At 42.6% G+C, this 19,603-nt stretch overlaps 1 protein-coding gene across 4 annotated transcripts in view; it reads right to left on the bottom strand.

The window, feature by feature from the left end:
- Positions 1–19,603, bottom strand: part of robo4 (roundabout, axon guidance receptor, homolog 4 (Drosophila)) — a 107,843-nt gene that overhangs the window by 48,907 nt on the left and 39,333 nt on the right. For all 4 annotated transcript variants that reach the window (XM_052039912.1, XM_052039913.1, XM_052039914.1 and 1 more), the window contains exons 3-4: positions 2,970–3,127; positions 1,951–2,071 (exon numbers count right to left, since the gene is read on the bottom strand). In XM_052039912.1, the coding sequence (XP_051895872.1) occupies positions 1,951–2,071; positions 2,970–3,127 (279 nt within the window). The remainder of the gene's footprint in view (positions 1–1,950; positions 2,072–2,969; positions 3,128–19,603) is intronic.

Raw genomic sequence — 19,603 nt, 5'->3', positions numbered from 1 at the left:
ATAAAAGTTGCTGACAGAGAATAGTTCAAGATCCCACAATCTGGGCTGGATGTGGCAATAGCAAAGCCATCCACCAGAGGAGTGAGAAGATGCATTAGAATCATATGTACATTTCCAAGAGTCTGCGTATGTCCCCTTGTAATTCAGTCCACTGTTCAAACGGAGGTCATGAAGGAACATTGTATGAGTGTCATGGAGTCATAGGGCAATACAGCACGGAAACAGGCCCTTCAGCCCAACTCGTCCAAGGTGCCCACCAAGCTAGTCCCATTTGCCCGCATTTGGCCCACATCCCTTTAAACCCCCACCTTTCCATATACTTATCCAAATGCCTTTTGAATGTTGTTATTAATGTTAGTGGTGCAATAGAAGCGTGCTGGGCCCATGACCAGGAGGACGATGGATCTGAATTATCCTCAGGCCTTTGTCCTGTTATCAATAACAATTCTCCAACCAAATATTTGGTGCCCTTACAGATGGATCGCCAGTGGCTGTACCAATCTCCTTCCAAGAAATACGATCAAGACTTCCACTCATGCAGAGTCTACAGGAATCATCATGACCTGTACTTGTGCCACCAGTGCTTCAGAGAATTCAGCAAAGACAGCAATTTCGTCAAAGGAGACACAAGAGACGGCAGGTGCTGGAACCTGGAGCAACAAACAATCTGCTGGGGGAGCTCAATGGGTCGAGCAGTGGGAGGGGAGAAGGAAATGTCAATGTTTTGGGTTGAAACCCTGCATCAGGACTGAGAGTGGAGAGGTGAGATGGCCGGTATAAAGGGGAGGAGTGGTGAGAAAGGAGTCCGAAGTGATTGGTGGACTGAGGAGGGGTGTAAGATGACAGGCAAGTGGTGCCAGGTAGGGGAGGGGAGCGGGGCTGGAGATGGGAGACAGTGGCAGGTGAATGATAGATGGAGGCAGACAGAGAGAGGCAGGGAAGAAAAAATATATGCAGAAGCAGATGGGGCAAGGTGGGGGGAGGAGAGAGTGAGACAGCTGCTGGAGGGAGATAAGCAGGAACACATTGAGCTAGCAGCACTGGACTCTGAGAAATAAAGGAGGAGAGGATGGGAACCATTAGGGGGAGGTGAATGGCAGATGGAACCAGAACCAAATAGGGGAGGGGAGGGGTGGGGTGGGGTGGGGAACCTGCGAGTGTGTGTGTGTGTGTGTGTGTGTGTGTGTGTGTGTGTGTGTGTGTGTGTGTGTGTGTGTGTGTGTGCGTGTGAGTCTGTGTGAATTCTGTGAATAATTTCATCAAGTTGGACAAAGTTATAAATGGAGCAGGACTGTTATCTAATGCAGTGAGAAATAACTCATTTCTTGGTATTTTGGAATTCAGCTCTGATCATGTGAAAGAAGCAAACTTTTTTCTCCAATTTTGCAAATAATAATTGCTTTGTCATTTTAAAAACAATAAAAAAATACATTCAACTATTCTGGTCAATGTTTATTATCCAATGATGTTATCAAAAAATGAGAGCCATTTCTCCCTATTTTCTGGCCATCAACACCATCAAAAGCAGGAGTAATTGAATCTTTCAACCTGTACCAATCTTTATAACCAGCTCTTAAATAAGATAAGATAAGGTTTCTTTATTAGTCACAGGTACATTGAAACACACAGTGAAATGCATCTTTTGCATAGAGTGTTCTGGGGGCAGCCTACAAGTGTCGCCACACTTCTGGCGCCAACATAGCACGCCCACAACTTCCTAACCTGTATGTCTTTGGAACGTGGGAGGAAACCAGAGCACCCAGAGGAAACCCACGCAGAGACATGGAGAATGTACAAACTCCTTATGAACAGCGGCCAGAATTGAACCCGGGTCACTGGCGCTGTAATAGCGTTACGCTAACCACTACACTACCGTGCCTGCTTGTTCACTAAATCAACCTTTAGTGAACAAGCTGTGCTCCCTGGTAAGAATTGTCAAGTGTAACTCACCTAATACAGACACTCGGGCAGCCCTGCTCTCCCGCTGTCCCACTTTGTTTGTTGCTACACACACGTACATTCCCGAATCACTCCGGAGAGTGTAGAAGATGGTGAGTTTGCCAACAGTGACCTATTGGAAAAGACAAAACATGAAACACAACAAAATTCCAGATGCAGCAATGGGCTTTTCTACGGCATTCTCTTGCTAAATGGAGAACAACGGAAGAGGAATTTACCCTGTACTTTAAGTTATAAACTTTCTCATAGTCTTCACACATCTTTAAAGAAACGACAATAAAAAAAACACAATTTTTCTTGAAAAGAAAATGGCACATCCCATTGTTAGTGTGACTGAAATTCACACAGTGTAAGTATCCCAGCAGTGGATTTCTAAAACAAGGAGCAGATCAGGACAACTCTTTCCATATTGAAGGTGCAGTGTGTCTCATTCATATTTCACTCCTGAATAGAGAAAACACATCCAAGTTTCAAATGAAGGAGGGGGCAGATGGAGGGGGGACGGGTGCAGGTGGAAGTATCACCCCTAAATGATTGGTAAATGAAACTCCGGGTGACACTGATAGAATCTGACACAAGTCACACAAGGGACCTAGTGGTGATAAACCCATCATCCTTGATCAGCGATGGAAGCTGGAGTGGGAAGCCTGTCACTAGTGGCATTTTTCCCACCTGATTCCATGATAATCCTGTAACCCACAGCCCTAAAGCGTGGCCATCCTAAAACAGACAAACAATGGGAAGTTTACCAATAGCAGTGACTGTAACCATAACATACCTGAGCTTTGATTACTGACAACTCATATAAATTTGCTGTTTTAGAGAAATAAAATGTCGCCTTGTAGGAAGTGTGCATTTGATATCAGCTAAAGCAAACTCTTTTCCGAGTTCCTCCATAGTTTCATTGGGGAATCCCAAAGCTTTGCGATGGGTTTCCACATCCCACACAACCAGTGGACCTTACTGCCCCTGCCATTAGGACATAGGAGGTACACAAGTGATGGACTCACTCTGTAATGGTCATCCGTTTCATTGAGAGGTACTCCATCTTTCTTCCATGTAACGGTTGGCTCTGGGTGACCTCGGGGTGGGAGACATTCCATATCTGCCTGCTCGCCTAATGCCACCACTACACTGCTGGGCTGCAGGCGGAACTCCTCCCGCAGGGCTGAAATGAAACAAGATCATCAGCTCAACTGAACAATCACCACGTGTCTGGGAGAAAGACACAACAAACAAGGTTTAAGAAAATACCCTGCATTGAACAAACACCTCCAGTAACTACATTGCAGCCAATGACACGAAACCTGGACTAACTATTAAATGTAACAAACGATCTGCTGCAGGAACTCAGTGGGTCGATCAGCATCTGTGGGAGGAAAGGAATTGTTGACATTCCGGGTCAAAACGCTGCATCAGGGTTTCGACCCGAAACGTCGACAATTCCTTTCCTCCCACAGATGCTGATCGACCCACTGAGTTCCTGCGGCAGATTGATTGTTGCTCCAGATTCCAGTACCTGCGGCTTCTTGTGTCTCTGACTATTAAATGTGTTCTTCAGATGCAGCCATGACAACAAATACTAATTATAGTCATAAATGCTTCATTCAGGCTCCCTACTGAATGAAATACTTCATAGAAATCCTCACTCAAGCTGCAAACCTTGCAGGAGAGGATTTCTACAAAGAGTTCAGGATGACACAAAGGGTGGTCGCTGCATTCCCAACTGGTTAATGTTCTCCCCAAGCTCAACTTAGGTCACCAACCCAAAATGGGTAAAAATAGCAGCGAAAATCCAAACTTGACCCTGAAGATTCTAAATTTCCCGGACAAGGGATTAAGCAGACTAGGCCTGCTGTCTTGATAACTCAGAGGAGGAAGAGGTGATCTCATTCCTACTAGATTTGATGGGGTAAATGCAGGGAGGTCACTTCCCCTGGCTGGGGCTTCTAGAATTAGGGGTCACAGTCTCAAAATCAAGAGGGAGATGAAAAGGAATTTCTTCACCCAGAAGGTATTGAATCTTTGGAACTCTCTACCCAAAAGGGCCATGGATGTTCAGTTGCTGAGTATTGTAAGAGCATGAAAGTGGCGCTGAGGTAAGTGGTCAGCCATGATTTTATTAAATGGTGGAGCAGACATGAGGGGCCAAATGTCCTCCTCCTACTTTCATTTCTTATGTCCTGATTGAATGCGAAGTGGCAACTGATTACATCATCATGAAGCAAAGGTGCGGACAGACCAAGGGTCAGACTTGAACACACCAGCAATAGCTGATAGTTGGCAGCACTTTAGCCACAGAACCTGTCCCATGGCTTGCATTGAAATTAGTTGTGCCCCTGATGTAAGCAAATTAGTTGCTATGTTTTCTATACTACACTATATTACAAAAATCCTGTGAAGATAAAGAAAGGTGCCATGGAAATAAAAGTTTCTCATTGTTCTAGCCCACACCATTAAAACAGCTACACTGGTCACTTACTTCATCCCCATATGTGAAATCTTTCTGGAGAACAAAAACACTACCATATTTGGCAGGATAATGACTTTCAAAAATTAATTTATTTTGGTGAATATTGCAAGATGCTTCAAGATGGCATGTTGTCAAATAAATATAAGTTGCCTTTCAGATGAAACTGAACCCATCATGAAACTAAGGCTCCCAGCCACTCTCTCTCTCGGTCATGGCCACAGAGATGAACTCACTTAATACATCTCACTGTGGAATCTCGCTGTTTGCAAATTGGCTTCTTCATTTGTTTCATACTGAGGTTGACTGCATTTCAAAAATAAATTAACTGCCTGTGAAACAAATTAGGACTTCCTGATGATATGAAGCCCATATTATCAATAACAATTGATTCCACATTCTTCATTTTATAATTATCTCACACTATTAAAGATCCTGCAATCATAACTTACTGCTAACCTTGAAGATTGCCGCTACCTCTGGGTACGAACTTACTCTTTTATCCCAACATCAGTTACTGTCAAGCATAAATTCAAATGAATACATAATGATTTGCAGTGATATTACCAACCTAGTTAAGCAGCCAATAATATTAAGCAAAAAAATGTAATTTTAGCTAAAATTTTAATAATTGCAAAGCTTGAAATAAAAATTGGAATATACATAGAATACAAGTAGAAAATGAAACAAAGATTTCATTAAATCAATCATATCTTAAATATTTGTAGGAATTATAATCCACACATATAAAATTCATTTCTGTGCACCAGGAATTTAAAGCTTACAGCACCATTAAACTTACTCATATCTTATGCAACAATAGATAACATGTTCAAGGTATTTTGAAGTGAGAATGGCTTGGAAATAAGCAGGACAATGGCGCAGCCTGTAGAGCAGACATCTCGCAGCTCCAGGGTTCATTCCTGAACTCCGGTCCTCTGTGTGGTGTTTACACTCTCTCCTTCTGATAGTTTGGGTTTCCCCTGGGTGCTCTGGTTTCCTCCCACATCCCAAAGATGGGTTTATAAATTAATTTACCACTATAAATTACCCCTAGTGTGTAGGGTCATAGAGTTAAAGATAGACACACCACAGAAACAGACCATTCAGCCGCTGTGTCCATGCAACCAGCAAGCACCCGTTTACACTAATTCAACAGTAATCCTGTTTGTTATTCTCCCCACAGACAATGCTGATTGATGGGAATGTGGGGAGAAGAGACTTCAGGAGAAATTAATCGGGAAGAGGATTGGGTCTGTGAGCCGGCATAGACTTGATGGACCAAACTGGCTTTGTTCAATGTCGTAAAGAAATATGGATTCCCTATGCTTCTCACCTGATCAGTAATGTCACTTGGTTCAATTAAGGTTAAAATGCAAAACAGTACAGCTTGTACAGCACAACTAATTTCAATGCAAACCATGGGATAGGTTCTGTGGCTAAAGTGCTGCCAACCATCAGCAATTGCTGGTGTGTTCAAGTCTGACCCTTGGTCTGTCTGCACCTTTGCTTTATGATGATGTAATCAGTTGCCACTTCACATTCAATCAGGACATAAGAAATGAAAGTAGGAGGAGGACATTTGGCCCCTCATGTCTGCTCCACCATTTAAAAAAATCATGGCTGACCATTTACCTCAGCGCCACTTTCATGCACTGTCCGTATCCCTTGATGGTCTTACAATACTCAGCAACTGAACATCCATGGCCCTTTTGTTTAGAGAAAATTAAAATGCAAAACAGTACAGCTTGTGGTGGAGATGATTGACAGCAACTTTAAGATTCCAAAAAATACCGCTCCACTCATCAGAAATCTCAAAGTTGCTGACAGCTTCACAACGCAATGGTGCAACCTTGAAAAACAAAAACTTTTGCCATCGCTCTGACTGCAAAATCTAACCACTAGCTGCATTAAACAACAGTTTCCAAACTATGAAACTCAACAGAGATACCAAGAAATCAGCAACTGTTATATGTAAATTCAGCACAATACATCTTCCATCTCAGTGACTATTATAAGTAACCCAAAAATCCACTTTCATTTCTCTTTTTCAGGGGTGTAGTGATCTCCGGAAGCCAGCAGAGGGATTCTCAGTACAAAGAATGAGAGAAACAATTCTTGAGGGAAAAAACAAAGTGTCAATCAATCCCTTCTCCAGAATACCTCCAGCAGCTCATTAAATACCAACACAGTGGAATTTGTATCCCATTCATCTTTTCAAGCTGTAAGTAATTCTCCAATGTGATCCCATTTCCAATGTTTAGACCAAAGGGCAGATTTGGAGATTGGTAACAAGGTGCAAATAGCTGCTCGTGTGCAAGAACAGATGTTGTTTTGGCAAGCTTGACTGCAACATTTTAACGTACTGGAAGAAATAGAAACAGACCAAGTCCTTTTACTGGGGAATAGGAAGAACACAGAATCAAAGTGAATTTCTTGTTTCTCCTTGTTTAATAAACACAATACTCTGCATTCTGTTTTTCTTTCTGCTACCTCGATATACTTCTTGGCACGATCTGACTGGATGGCACACAAGCAAAAGCTTTTCACTGTGTCTCGGTACATGTGATAATAATAAACCAATTCCAACACCAATAAAGCAAGAAAACCAATTTAATAACTGGGAATTTATAACTTCAAATTCACATATAAAGGAATGTAGCAATATTATTGAACTATTGCATTCCAATAATGATTGTTCTCCTTTTGCCAACTTCATCGGATGGTGTGACCGATAGGGTTTGCTGAAGACCTTTTTATAATACCAAAAAAATTACTGGTCAGATTACATGCAGTGAAGTCATGTCACGAGCCTGCAGAGGTTTTGTTGCTTGCATCGCATGTGATATTTAAGATAAGATTTCTTTATATCGAAACACACAGTGAAATGCACCTTTGCATAGAATGTTCTGGGGGCAGCCAGCAAGTGTCGCCACGCTTCCAGCACCAACATAGCATGCCCACAACTTCCTAACCCGTACATCTTTGGAACGTGGGAGGAAACCGGAGCACCCGGAGGAAACCCACGCAGACAAGGGGAGAAAGTACAAACTCCTTACAGACAGCGGCCAGAATGGAACCCAGGTCGCTGGCGCTGTAATAGCGTTACGCTAACCCCTACACTACCGTGCCGTATTTATGATAATATTTGGCTGCATTGGACCTAAACTTTGTAAAAGCGCGCCATAAAATGAATGCAACACACAAGAAGCTGGAGGAAGTCAGCATGTCAGGCAGCATCTATGAAGAGAAATGGACAGTCGATGTTTTGGGTCGAGATCCTTCAGCTGGATTGGCTCTAGATCTGGTGTTGCTCCAGATTTCTGGCATCTGCATTATTGTTTGATGAGTACTGGGCACAGTGATGTCATTCTGCATCAGTATCATCCTCCATTCATCCATGAAATAAATGGCAGAAGCAATTTTTGGCTGTGTTGGTTGTCGGACGGAGGAATATTTGGCAAGACACCAGAGAACTCCTCTACTCTTCAAATTACTGCCACAGCAGTTTTGGGTAGGACCTTGCTTTAATGTCTCACCTGCACTCAAGACTGCTTTAAACCATGCAGAAGCTTGCAAGTTCGCCATTCCTCACCAATCATCAGTGTTACGGAGAACATCTGTTATGAACTCGGTTACTATTGGTGAATGTCCCTTTAAGGTACAGCATAGTGGTGTGTGTGTGTGTGTGTGTGTGTGTGTGTGTTGGCATGGTTACGGCAACAGAAGATAAAGGACGTAATGATGTTTTTGAAGCAGTCAGTCAGAGTCAGTCTGAAGAAGAGAGAGAGAGGGGAGAGAGAGAGAGAGAGACAGCAGCCTGCTAGTCCGTATCGATGGATGGAAAAACAGTAACTGTGTCTGTCACTACAATCCACGTATGGATTTTTGGAGTAATCCGGTGGAGTCCACTTTGTCGTTAACCTGTAGAAGGAAACAGGTATTTGTGTGGACGGCCACGATTCGAATGCCTTACGGGGTGAGGAAGATACGGTGGAGTGGTCACTGCTGAGTGGACACTGAGGTGTCGTTTGGGTTCCAAAGTGGAACATTTGGATTTCGTAATTACTCTCTATTTTCTCTCTACATCTAAGTTTTGTCTTCAGTCAACGGTGGTTGTTGAAGAAGCCATTGATCACGTTTCACCTTATGGCTTGCTGAACTGAAACTGGAAAACTATTCCTGGACTTGGAGTTTGGGAATTTGCCACACACACACACTTCAAGTTTAGTTTTTGGAGTTAATGTTTAAGATTTAACATTTTTACTTCTTACATTCTAACATTTTTACTTTTATTTTTTCTTATTATCATAAGTAGTTATTAATAAAGTAGTTTTTACACTTCTACACTGATACATGATTCGGTGTGTTTCTTTTGTTGCTGGTTCGTAACACATCTCACTGCCAGTTTGCCTTGTCTGGAGCAGTGGGCTTGGGCACTGGAGAGGTGAAGGTCAGGTGGTTTGGATCCAGATAACTTCCCACTCCCACATCCATCATGGTAAATGACAGGTAGTAGTTGCTGATGTCCGTACTTCTAGATACCCAATGAAGCAATGCACTCCAAGGTTCAATGACCTTCCATCACTGAGCAAGTGTTTAATTGGGAAACCTCCCTTTTGCACTATTGTTTTTGCACCTTTTCATGCACACCCGTTATTCAGGGGCATGTTCTCTATCACCACACCCTGCACCTGGAGATGTTCATACTTCAAGTCCTTGCATACCTTCAGCTGTTTAGGAGATCAGTTAGAGAGGGTCATTAGTTTCACTGAAATGATCAGAGATGTTATTACCCCTACCGTGCTACTCAGTGGCCATGATGAAGCAGTGACTGGGTCATACTGGAATGGACAAAGTCCTGTCTCCCAGAATGACAACATATCCAAGCCATTCTGTGACAACTGCAGAGGCTGAGCAAACACACATAGAAGTAGCGTATCCTGGAGTAGACCCACATCAGCTTTCAGTCATTTGGAGGTTTAGGCCACTCCAGCCCCAAGGTGCCCTGTAGCAACCAACTACCATAGGCAATAGCAACCTCACAGACGACAGTCAGTTAGAACAAGGGTATCAAAAACAAGGGGCATAGGTTTAAGGTGAGAAGACGGAGTTTTAAAGGGGATCTGATGGGTACTTTTTTTTAAAAAACGGAGAGCAATTAATATCTGGAACATGATGGAGGTGATGGAACCAGATACAATTACAACAGTTCAGAGACAATTAGACATGCATTTGAATAGGCAAGGTATGGAAGCATACAGTCCTAATGTGAGCAAATGGAATGAGTGTAGATGGGCAAAAAGGTCAATATGGATGTGGTGGGCCAAAAGGCCTGTTTCTGTGCTGTAGGACTTTATGACTAAATCTGTTCCATGAAAAGTAAGGGCTGTTGGTGAATGGGACACCACCACCTGCAGGTCCCCTTCCACAGTTCACACCATCGTGACTTGGAAACATATCATCGGTCCTTCACCATCGTTGGGTCTAAATCCTGGAACCCCCCGACCCAACACCACTGTGTCAGCACCTTCATCAGGCAGACCATGTCAGTTCACGGTGGTGGCTCACCACCAACTTTTCAAGGGTAATTAGGGATGGGCAATAAATGCTGGCATTGCCAGCAATAACCAGATCCTGAAAATGAATAAAACAAATTAAAACAAAAACAAACAGAAATGATTGCAACCTTTCTCTCTCTGTTACACCTATTATACATTCCTGTGGGCAAATTTCCCAGTCTAGGTGCTGTGAAATCCAGGAAGTTTGCGCTCCCACACTGGACTTCCAGGGCATTATGGGTCCACCCACAAATCAGTGCTTCAACCAGGCGACATGTGAATCAAATCAAACATGGCCAAACGTGGGCAGAGATTCAGCATGAATGAGTTGTTCTGTTTATCAAATGCAATGTGCTGTGTTTTGGGATCCATTTACAGAAGAATATGAGATGCTTCCGGAGTGGTGGAAGAAAGAGACAAAATAGAGAAAGTGAGAGAGAGAGAGAAAAAGCAAGAAATATAAAAAAGGAGTAAAGAAAAAAGGAGACAAAAAATAAAGGAGAGCTTAGGGAGCATGGAGAGGCAGCACGAGTGGAGGCAAGTGAGCCAGAGAGCTGGAGATGAGCTGCGAAACCACATACAGTTAGTGTGACAGGTGTTCTGAAATAGCTTTAAATCCTTATGACTGAGCTCTCCTTCCAGAATCCGGAAAATCTCAGACCCAGATGGGTGAAAGGACAGTGTGTCAGAGCATAATAATCACATAAAACATGAATAATAAAAATCAAACCTTTCTGCATCTCAGAACTTATCTCAACCTACCCCGTTCCCTATCTGCTGGAGGATTTTCCACAGATATAATCATTACATGGAACTTAGAGCAGAGAAACTGGCCACTTGGTTGGTGGTCATGCTCTATACAAAACTCATCTTTCTTTGTTTACTTCATTCTACCCAACAAAATGCCCTTTTATTCCATAAACTTATTTAGATTCTCCTTATTTTCCTCCACCCCTCTGTCTGGTGCTGAGTTCCTGCAAATCTCAGAAGATCAGATTTTTTCTGAACTCCTTTGAGTATTTATTCGTGATTACCTCAATTTTAAGGCCCCAAATTTTAGACTCCATCACCGGTGGAAATATTTTCTCTACAATTATCCCTTGTAATTTTGAAAGGACCTTTAACCTGTTCAATTTTTCCTGATAATTGCAAAGTTCAGAGGTAAACGTTCCACTGAATCTCCAAAATCAGTGCAGCACAAACGAGCAAGGATGGTTTATAATCTGCCACACTGCTCAACGGGACGACTGTGATTCTCACCCACCGCTCCTCTCAATGGGTTGGCAGCTGTTTCTTTATTCAATTAAAGTCCTGGTTGATGATTGCCCCTTCCAAGTCTCCAGTACCGTTCTGGCAAATGTCACCATGTTACGATTTGCTGCCTCAGTTTACAGACAAGGCCTCTCCTTGTCCCACAATTCATCTGGATAATCTGGCTGACACAGTAAATGACTAACAAGTCCTTTGGGAAGCTGTAATGTTAATGAGGGCCTTGTAGCCTCGTCAGATCCTCGATCAACTACATATTGTTCATTAGATGGTCTACTCATGTATATCGGATGCTGTTTAATTGCAGCACAAATTAAGTGTGAATTATTTTTCTTAATGAGCTCTGTTGGCACAGGCACTATCTCACCGTGCACCTCGGGGAAAAGAAAATGCAAGCACAGAGTGTTTTGAAGAGGGTGAAAGGACAATGATGGTTGAGCAGTAAACTTTGAGTGTATTAGAGCTAAATTAGAGCTACTGGACAAGTCTATCCCTGTACATCAACCCCCTCCCCCCTTTTTACGGACTGCAGCTCTTGGTAAATTTCAGTCATTAATAACTCCCAAGTTATTAAAAGGAATGTGCATTCAAATTCACTCACAATTGAAATATTAACATCTTAACCTTGTAGGAGAGACAAGAGTCATGGAGTAACACAGCATGGAAACATCCTTCAGCACAACTCATTCATGCTGACCAAGACTCCCATCTAAGCTTGTCCCACTTGCCCGCGTTTGGCCCATATCCCTCTAAACCTTTCCTACCATGTACCTGTCCAAGTGTCTTTTAAATGTTGTTATTGTACCTGCCTCAACCACTTCCTCTGGCAGCTCGTTCCATACATGCACACCCTCTGTGTGAAGAAGGATGCAAGACAGCCAATAATTCATATTCTTCTCCCCATCACTTTTCCTTCTGTGCCAACAGTGGATATTGATATTGATCCATCAACTGATCTCTGGAAAAAAATCAATTCTGAATGATACCCTCCCCAAACTATGAGAACAGAGACAGAACCTCAGTCACAAGTGATATGGAATACCTCACCCACCCCACCAACTGCCAAAGAAGTAGTGTGGCCAAAGCCAGTCAGCTGAGCAGACAAACTGCTCTTTTCTGAATGACGTGGAAATGGGCTCATGGGAACTCCATCCTCTCCACTCAAGGAACTGACACAAAAACATTTTGGACTGATGTAGACTCTGCGGTGGATATAAAGCTCGAATGCTAACCAAAGGAAGTTAAGTTCTGCCATTGTTAATTGTGGAATTGAGACTTTGAACAGATGAAATTACCCATACAATTTGCAAATGACCTTTTTGGCCACCACATGAGAAAGTTGGTAGCTACAGGAGTAATGACTGAACCTTGGATTTTATGACGTGTGTGCACTCCCACCTTGTGATCACTGCAAAGCTCAATCATGAACTTAAAGCCTACCGCAAGCACAGTAATGTCCTCCTCACCAATATTATCTTGAGGATACCGTGAGACTCATTTATTCCACTTTTCCCAATGATCTGTTGAGCTGCTTCAAGATACAGGGGTGAATTTTTGTTGGGTTTCTCCTGCACCTCTCAATACAGAAATTCACCCCCATAATTAGGACATTAGATCTGAATTTACCTTCTGTGGCCAACATACTAACCCTGAAGCACAGTTTCACCAGATGTCATAACAATGTTGTTTATGTGACTAACTAACTAGACTAACTGATGGGGTAGAAAGTGGTGGGTCCGATTCCTAAACCTACCAATCATCTTATCCTGATAATCCTTCAAGCCTATTGTTGAAGGTGACCTTAGCTGGCAAACATTGGCACAAACTAGTAAAATAATATCATTTCAGCTCTTTAAACTCCTGAAGTATTCTTCACTCAATGAAGTCTGAACATTGTCAACCTATACCTGCAATCATAGGGATTGTGTAAGTGATGCGTGAGTATATTTCCTTCATATTGAAATTCTATTAATGTAAATTGCTCAGTAGATTATAATAATAATATTTATTTATTAGTCACATGTACATCAAAATACACAGTGAAATGCATCTTTTTGCATTAATAACCAACACAGTCTGAGAACGTGCTGGGGGCAGCCCGCAAGTGTCGCCATGCTTCCTGTGCCAACATAGCATGCCCATGACTTCCTAACCTGTACGTCTTTGGAATGTGGGAGGAAACTGGAGCACCCGGAGGATACCTACCTAGTCACAGGGAGAACATACAAACTCCTTACAGACAGTGGCTGGAATTGAACCCGGGTCACTGATGCTGTCATAGCATTACACTTACTACACTACTGTGCCGCCCTTATTAGTTTCAAGCTGAAATCCAAATGTTATGATTGATCAAAGATAGCTTACAGTCCCATAATACCAGTTATCACTGAAGGAAAAAAAATGGAATTAACTTTATTTCTTTCCACTTGCAAGCAAATGCTGAAAAAGTAGCCTAGTTATTTACTTTTGCTTTCCTGACAACTTTAAATCATTAAGACATATGATACTTGTAGCTGATTAATGATACATGATATCCTCCCATTTAAAGTGATTAGGATCCCAGCCTCTCAAGTTTGTGTTATCCTTTGAAGCAAGGTCTAGAGACGAACAAAAAAAAACCAACAGCATTCCTGACGAAGGGTCTGGACCTGAAATGTCGACTGTCCATTTCCCTCCACAGATGCTGCCTGACCCGCTGAGTTCCTCTAGCATTTTGGGTGTTGCTTCAGATTTCCAGCATCTGCAGTCTCTCTTGTGTCTCCAACAGAAGTGTTTATTCAGACATAACATTGTCCACCTGACCGAATGAGGGAAAGACTGAAGAATCAAAGTTAACGTAGTCCCCAAGCTTGACAATGACCCGTCCTCTGCAGTTCTTGGACAGGGATGCAGTGGGCTCAGCAACATAAAATGCCTTCTTGATGCTTACTGTACATTTGTCAGTATTGAATTGAGGACAATGTAAATATTTTAATAAACCTTTCAAAAAAATGAAAATAAAAACGGCAACAGGGCCACAGATGAAGGCTAAGAAAGGCTAGAGTGCACTTTCAAACATTCCAGCAAGGTTGCCAAGTACAAAGGATTGTGGGATTCAATCAGTCAGCACGACCTCTGCACACCAGCAGTTGTCTGACAGGGATTTACGAGCAGTACCTGGGTACTCGATTAAAGGACAAGGACTTGCTTTATAGAGCAGTGGTAGACAATGGGACGTGAAAAAAATTAGAATCAAAGCTGACAGGAAAAGAAGTCTTCTGATGTGATTAAATGGAGTTTAGCATGAGTAGCTCCAATAGTGGGCCAACGCGAGAACCAAGGCAGATCAAACAGGTTATTAACTGCTTTAAGCTGCTGCTGATCAGATTTCCTGACAGCCTGCATTATTCTTCACATGGATTCTAATCACACCTTGCATTCTGATTTTCTTCAACCGGACAAGAAATGTGAACAGCTTTGTACTCATGTTATTCCAGATTCCTGCTTGATCTACCAATGCCATCCAAACTGCCTTAACTTATGTATTCACCGGCCAGATCCTCGATTTTAAAATGCAGAAATTTCAATTGATGGTATTAAATCTCCACTCTAATAAGAATTATTCAGGGATGAACTATAGGCTTCTGGCATTAGATGTGTAGGAATGTAAGAAGGTGCAGAGAGCAGTGGACTCGGCCCAATACATCATGGATACATCCCTCCCTACCATGGAAAATATCTACACGAGGCGCTACCTCAAGGCGGCACCTACTCGCAGCTACCATCGGGCAGGAGGTACAGAAGCCTGAAGTCCCACACCACCAGGTTAAGAACAAGTCCCTTCAACCATTTGGTTCTTGAACCTACCTGCACAACCCCAATCACTACCTCAGTATAGCAACACTGTAACCACTTCGACCGTTTTGCAATGGACTTTTTTTTGTTCTAATTGTGTTCTTTCTTGTATAATTTTGGATAATTTCTGCTTAACTTAATTTTTTCTTGTGAATGTTGTGTCTCTAATGCTATGTGCCTGTGATGCTGCTGCAAATCAACTTTTCCTTGCACCCGTACTTGTGCATATGACAATAAATTTGACTTTGACCAAGTGAGAATAATTGCAACCTATTTTATACTTTTTGTCTTGATGTCAGAGAATGATGTCAGAGTTGAGATGTCAGAGGAAGGTTGTTGTTGTTTTTTTTACACACAGAGAGTGCTGGGTGCCTGGAACGCACTGCAAGGGGTGGTGGTTGAGGCTGATACAACAGGGACATTTAAAAAGACTCTTAGATAGGCACATGGAAGAAAGTAAAATGGAGGGTTATGGGCTGTGTAGGAGGGAAGGGTTAGATTAATCAGAGAGTAGGTGTTTAGATAGGTTGGCACAACATCGTGGGCCAAAGGGCCTGTATTGTGCTGTACTGTTCTATGCTCTATGTTCATTAGAAGGCTGAGGAGTTGGGTTTACAAGACCTCTTCTTTAGGTAACTGCACAATGAAAAGTCCACAAACTTGGGGTGGGGTGCAATAATCAGAGGTATATTTAGTGTCCTCTAACTAGCTCAAAACCCAAGAGATTGAACCAGGTTTGGACCGGGGCTAGAATTTCTTAGGCAGTCACTGGTTCCTAATGGATACCTTACAGCAGTCTGCCCATTGGTTTGAGATCAGAAAAGTCACCTGGTCTCATCCGTTGGGAAGAGCATGAGAGCATATGGCCCTAAATTGCACATTCAAAGTCCTGTCTTGACAATGACCTTGGGCATCCAGTGAAAAGTCAACACAGGAGAAAAGAGATTGATATGGGAAAGCCCATGTCCCCACTGAACCTTCAATTCACATTAAAGGCCTCCTCAACTATTTCGTCCCTTGCAGAGCCCACCTTAGTTCACCTCCCTGCTGATCCTGCAGAATATCCCCTTTGACACCACAGATGGGCCCCAACGCAGTATGCCAGCTGATATAACAGCTGCCCTCTGGCTGTGAGTGCACATACTGCTGCTTCCAACTATCGACCATGGCGTTTGCTCGAAAATGATCTCAAAATAGTTATCTTGTGACGATGTTTTGAAATGAAAGATGACAAATCCTGCTTGACCTGCAGAGTATTTTCACTATTTATTTGCTGTAAGTAAAACTACAGATCTTGCCATGAGCATTGCAGATCCCTTGAATGGATTTAATTTTGATTTTGAGTTCATAGGCCTGGAAGTTTTAAAACTGCAATTAAGTTACGACATCTCTTCGACAAATTATTTATTATTCAGAATTGAGAGGACTGTCTTAACATACGATGGCATTGCCATTACTTGCTCTCCACCTATCGATATCCAGAAGGACAACCATTAACCAGAAATGCAAGCTGGGTCCAGCAATCAAGAGCTATACTGCCAGATCAGGTCAATAGAAGGGTTTTCAACATCAAGTGGCTTAGCTCCTTACTTAGAAATCATCTCTAGTATCTAGAAGTCTAAAAGTCAGGAGTATAATTGACTTTTCTCCTCTTGTTAGCTTGGTACAGCTCCAACAGTGTTCATAAAGCTCAATGCTATTGAGCACAAAGCAAACTACTTGTTCAGCACCCTGTCCATCACCTTAAACATCTACAAGGTTCATGGTAGCAAGTCACCACAATTCTTCCACCACCTAGAAGGACAAGGACAACAGATATATTGGTACATTATTATCCAGAAAATTAAGATGCATGGGATTCGTAGTGACTTGGTAGTTTGGATTCAGAATTGACTTGCCGTAGAAGCCAGAGGGTAGTGGTCAATGGGACTTATTCTGGCTAGAGGTCCATGACCTGTGGGGTTTACAGGGATTGGTGCTTGGACCTCTGTTGCTTGTTATATATATATATATATATATATATATATATATATATATGACTTGGATGTAAGTGGAGATGGATGGGATAAGTTTGCAGATGACACAAAGATTGGTGGAGTTGTGTACAGTGTTGAGGGTTATTAAAGGATACAGCAGGACATAGCTCAGTTACAGATATGGCCAGTGAAATGGCAGATGGAGTTTAATCTGAGCAAGAGTGAAGTGTTGGATTTTGGGAAGTCAAATGTAAGGGGAAAGTATACAATTAATGGCAGGACCCTTAACAGCATTGATGTGCAGAGGGATGTCGGGATAAAAGCCCGCAGCTCACTGAAAGTGGCAACGCAAGTAGATAGGCTGGTAAAGAAGGCATATGGCAATCTTCCCTTCACTGGTTGGGGCATTGAATGCAAGAGTAAGGAAGTCATTTTGTACCTAAGTAACACTTTGGTTAGGCTGCATTTGGAGTATTGTGTGCAATACTGGTTGTCCCATCATAAGGACATGGAGGCTTTGGAAAGGGCGCGGAAGATGTTTGTCTGGATGCTGCCTGGATTAAAGGGTATGAGCTATAAGGTTGGACAAATTTGGGTTGTTTTCTCTGAAGTGCCAGGGGCTGAGGGGAGACCTGAGAGAAGTTTATAAAATTATGAGAGGCACAGATAGGGTAGACAGTCCAAACCTTTTTCCCAGGGTAGAAATGACAAATACTAGAGGACATGCATTTAAGCTGAGGGGGGAATGTTCAAAGGAGATGTGCAGGGCAATTTTGTTTTTACACATAGAGAGCAGTGGATGCCTGGAACAGGCTTCCAGGGGTAGTGGTGGAAGCAGATACAATAGTAGTGTTTAAGATACTTTTTACATGAATATACAGGGAATGGAGGGATGTGGATCATGTGCAGGCAGAAGGGATTTAGTTTAATTTGGCATCATGTTCGGCACAGACACTGTGGGCTGAAGGGCCTGTTCCATGTTCAACTAACCTCAAGCTCTCCACAGTTATCTTGACTTGGATGAATATTAACGTTCTTTCATTATCACTGGGTCAAAATGTGGGCATTCCCGACTGTGGTGTATTAGATTGTGATAAGATATCTTTTAGTCACATGTACATCGAAACACACAGTGAAATGCATCTTTTGTGTAGAGTGTTCTGGGGGCAGCCTGCAAGTGTCGCCACGCTTCCGGCGCCAACATAGCATGCCCACAACTTCCTAACCCATACGTCTTTGGAATGTGGGAGGAAACCGGAGCACCCGGAGTAAACCCATGCAGACACAGGGAGAATGTACAAACTCCTTATAGACAGCAGCCGGAATTGAACCCAGGTCACTCGCGCTGTAACAGCTTTGCGCTAACCACTACACTACCATGCCTAACTGCAAAGGGAATTGTTACCTTAAGGTCAGTGGGTCACTATCACCCTCAGTACTACATCACATGGTTGACTATTCTGCATTACTGTGCTGTGTTTACAGCTTCAGTTAGGGTCTGACTGTCACATCAAACAGACATTCCTCACCTTCTTGGTCTAAATGCAATATCACAACACCACAAAACCAAATGCACTTTACCTATCCTACACCCTCAGCTCATGGTCTGTAGTTTTCAAGAGGACTGGTCATCACAGCTTCGCAATGACAACTCAGTCCTTGACCTCACAATCTGCCTTGTTGTGACCTTGCACCTCTTGACCTCACAATCCGCCTTGTTGTGATCTTGCACCTCTTGACCTCACAATCTATCTTGTTGTGACCTTGCACCTTATTGTCTACCTGCAACGCACTTCCCTGTAGCTGTGACACTTTACTCTGTATTCTATTATTGTTTTTACCTGTACTACATCAATGAACTCTGTACTAACTCAATGTATCTGCACTGTGTAATGAATTGACCTGTACGAACGGTATGCAAGACAATTTTTCACTGTACCTCGGTACAAGCAACGATAATAAAACAATACCAGTAGAGATGGAAATAAATGGCAGTCTTGTTAGCCACATTCATGTCTGAGAGACCCTGTAGGTGCTTTAGTGGAGTTTGGCCTGCCCAACACCACTAGCACCAGACATGAGAGCTGCCCATCAGCAGATCACAAAACAACAGAGATGACAATTAAAACCAACCATTGAAAAAAACGTGGCTCTGGACTGTCTAGACTGGCAATCCTTGCTGAGCTCCAGCAGGTTACCAATTATTTGATGCCAATCATCACTCATCCACCGTTCCACAAGGAAAAGGTTTGAGGAATGGAAGACAGAGTAAAACAATTGTTTTTCAGGCGGCAGGGTGGTTTCCCCATCAGTCTTAACGTGACTGCTTTTTCATACATAATAACGACTTGGATATGATTGTTGCAAATTTTGAAATTTAATGCTGCACAATGCCAAATGATGATGTAATAAGGAGGATAGCAATGGAATACGTCATGATATATGATACATCATGGCAAGAAGAAAAGCAGAATCAATAGAGTCTAAAAAGCACTGTCTTAAAGGATGTTCAGGAGCAGAGGGACCTGGGTGTA

This window comes from Pristis pectinata, chromosome 27 (assembly GCF_009764475.1).
Source record: "Pristis pectinata isolate sPriPec2 chromosome 27, sPriPec2.1.pri, whole genome shotgun sequence".
Classification (NCBI taxonomy): Eukaryota; Metazoa; Chordata; class Chondrichthyes; order Rhinopristiformes; family Pristidae; genus Pristis; species Pristis pectinata.
The sequence above is the reverse complement of the archived record's forward strand: the minus strand, read 5'-3'. Positions and strand labels throughout refer to the sequence as shown.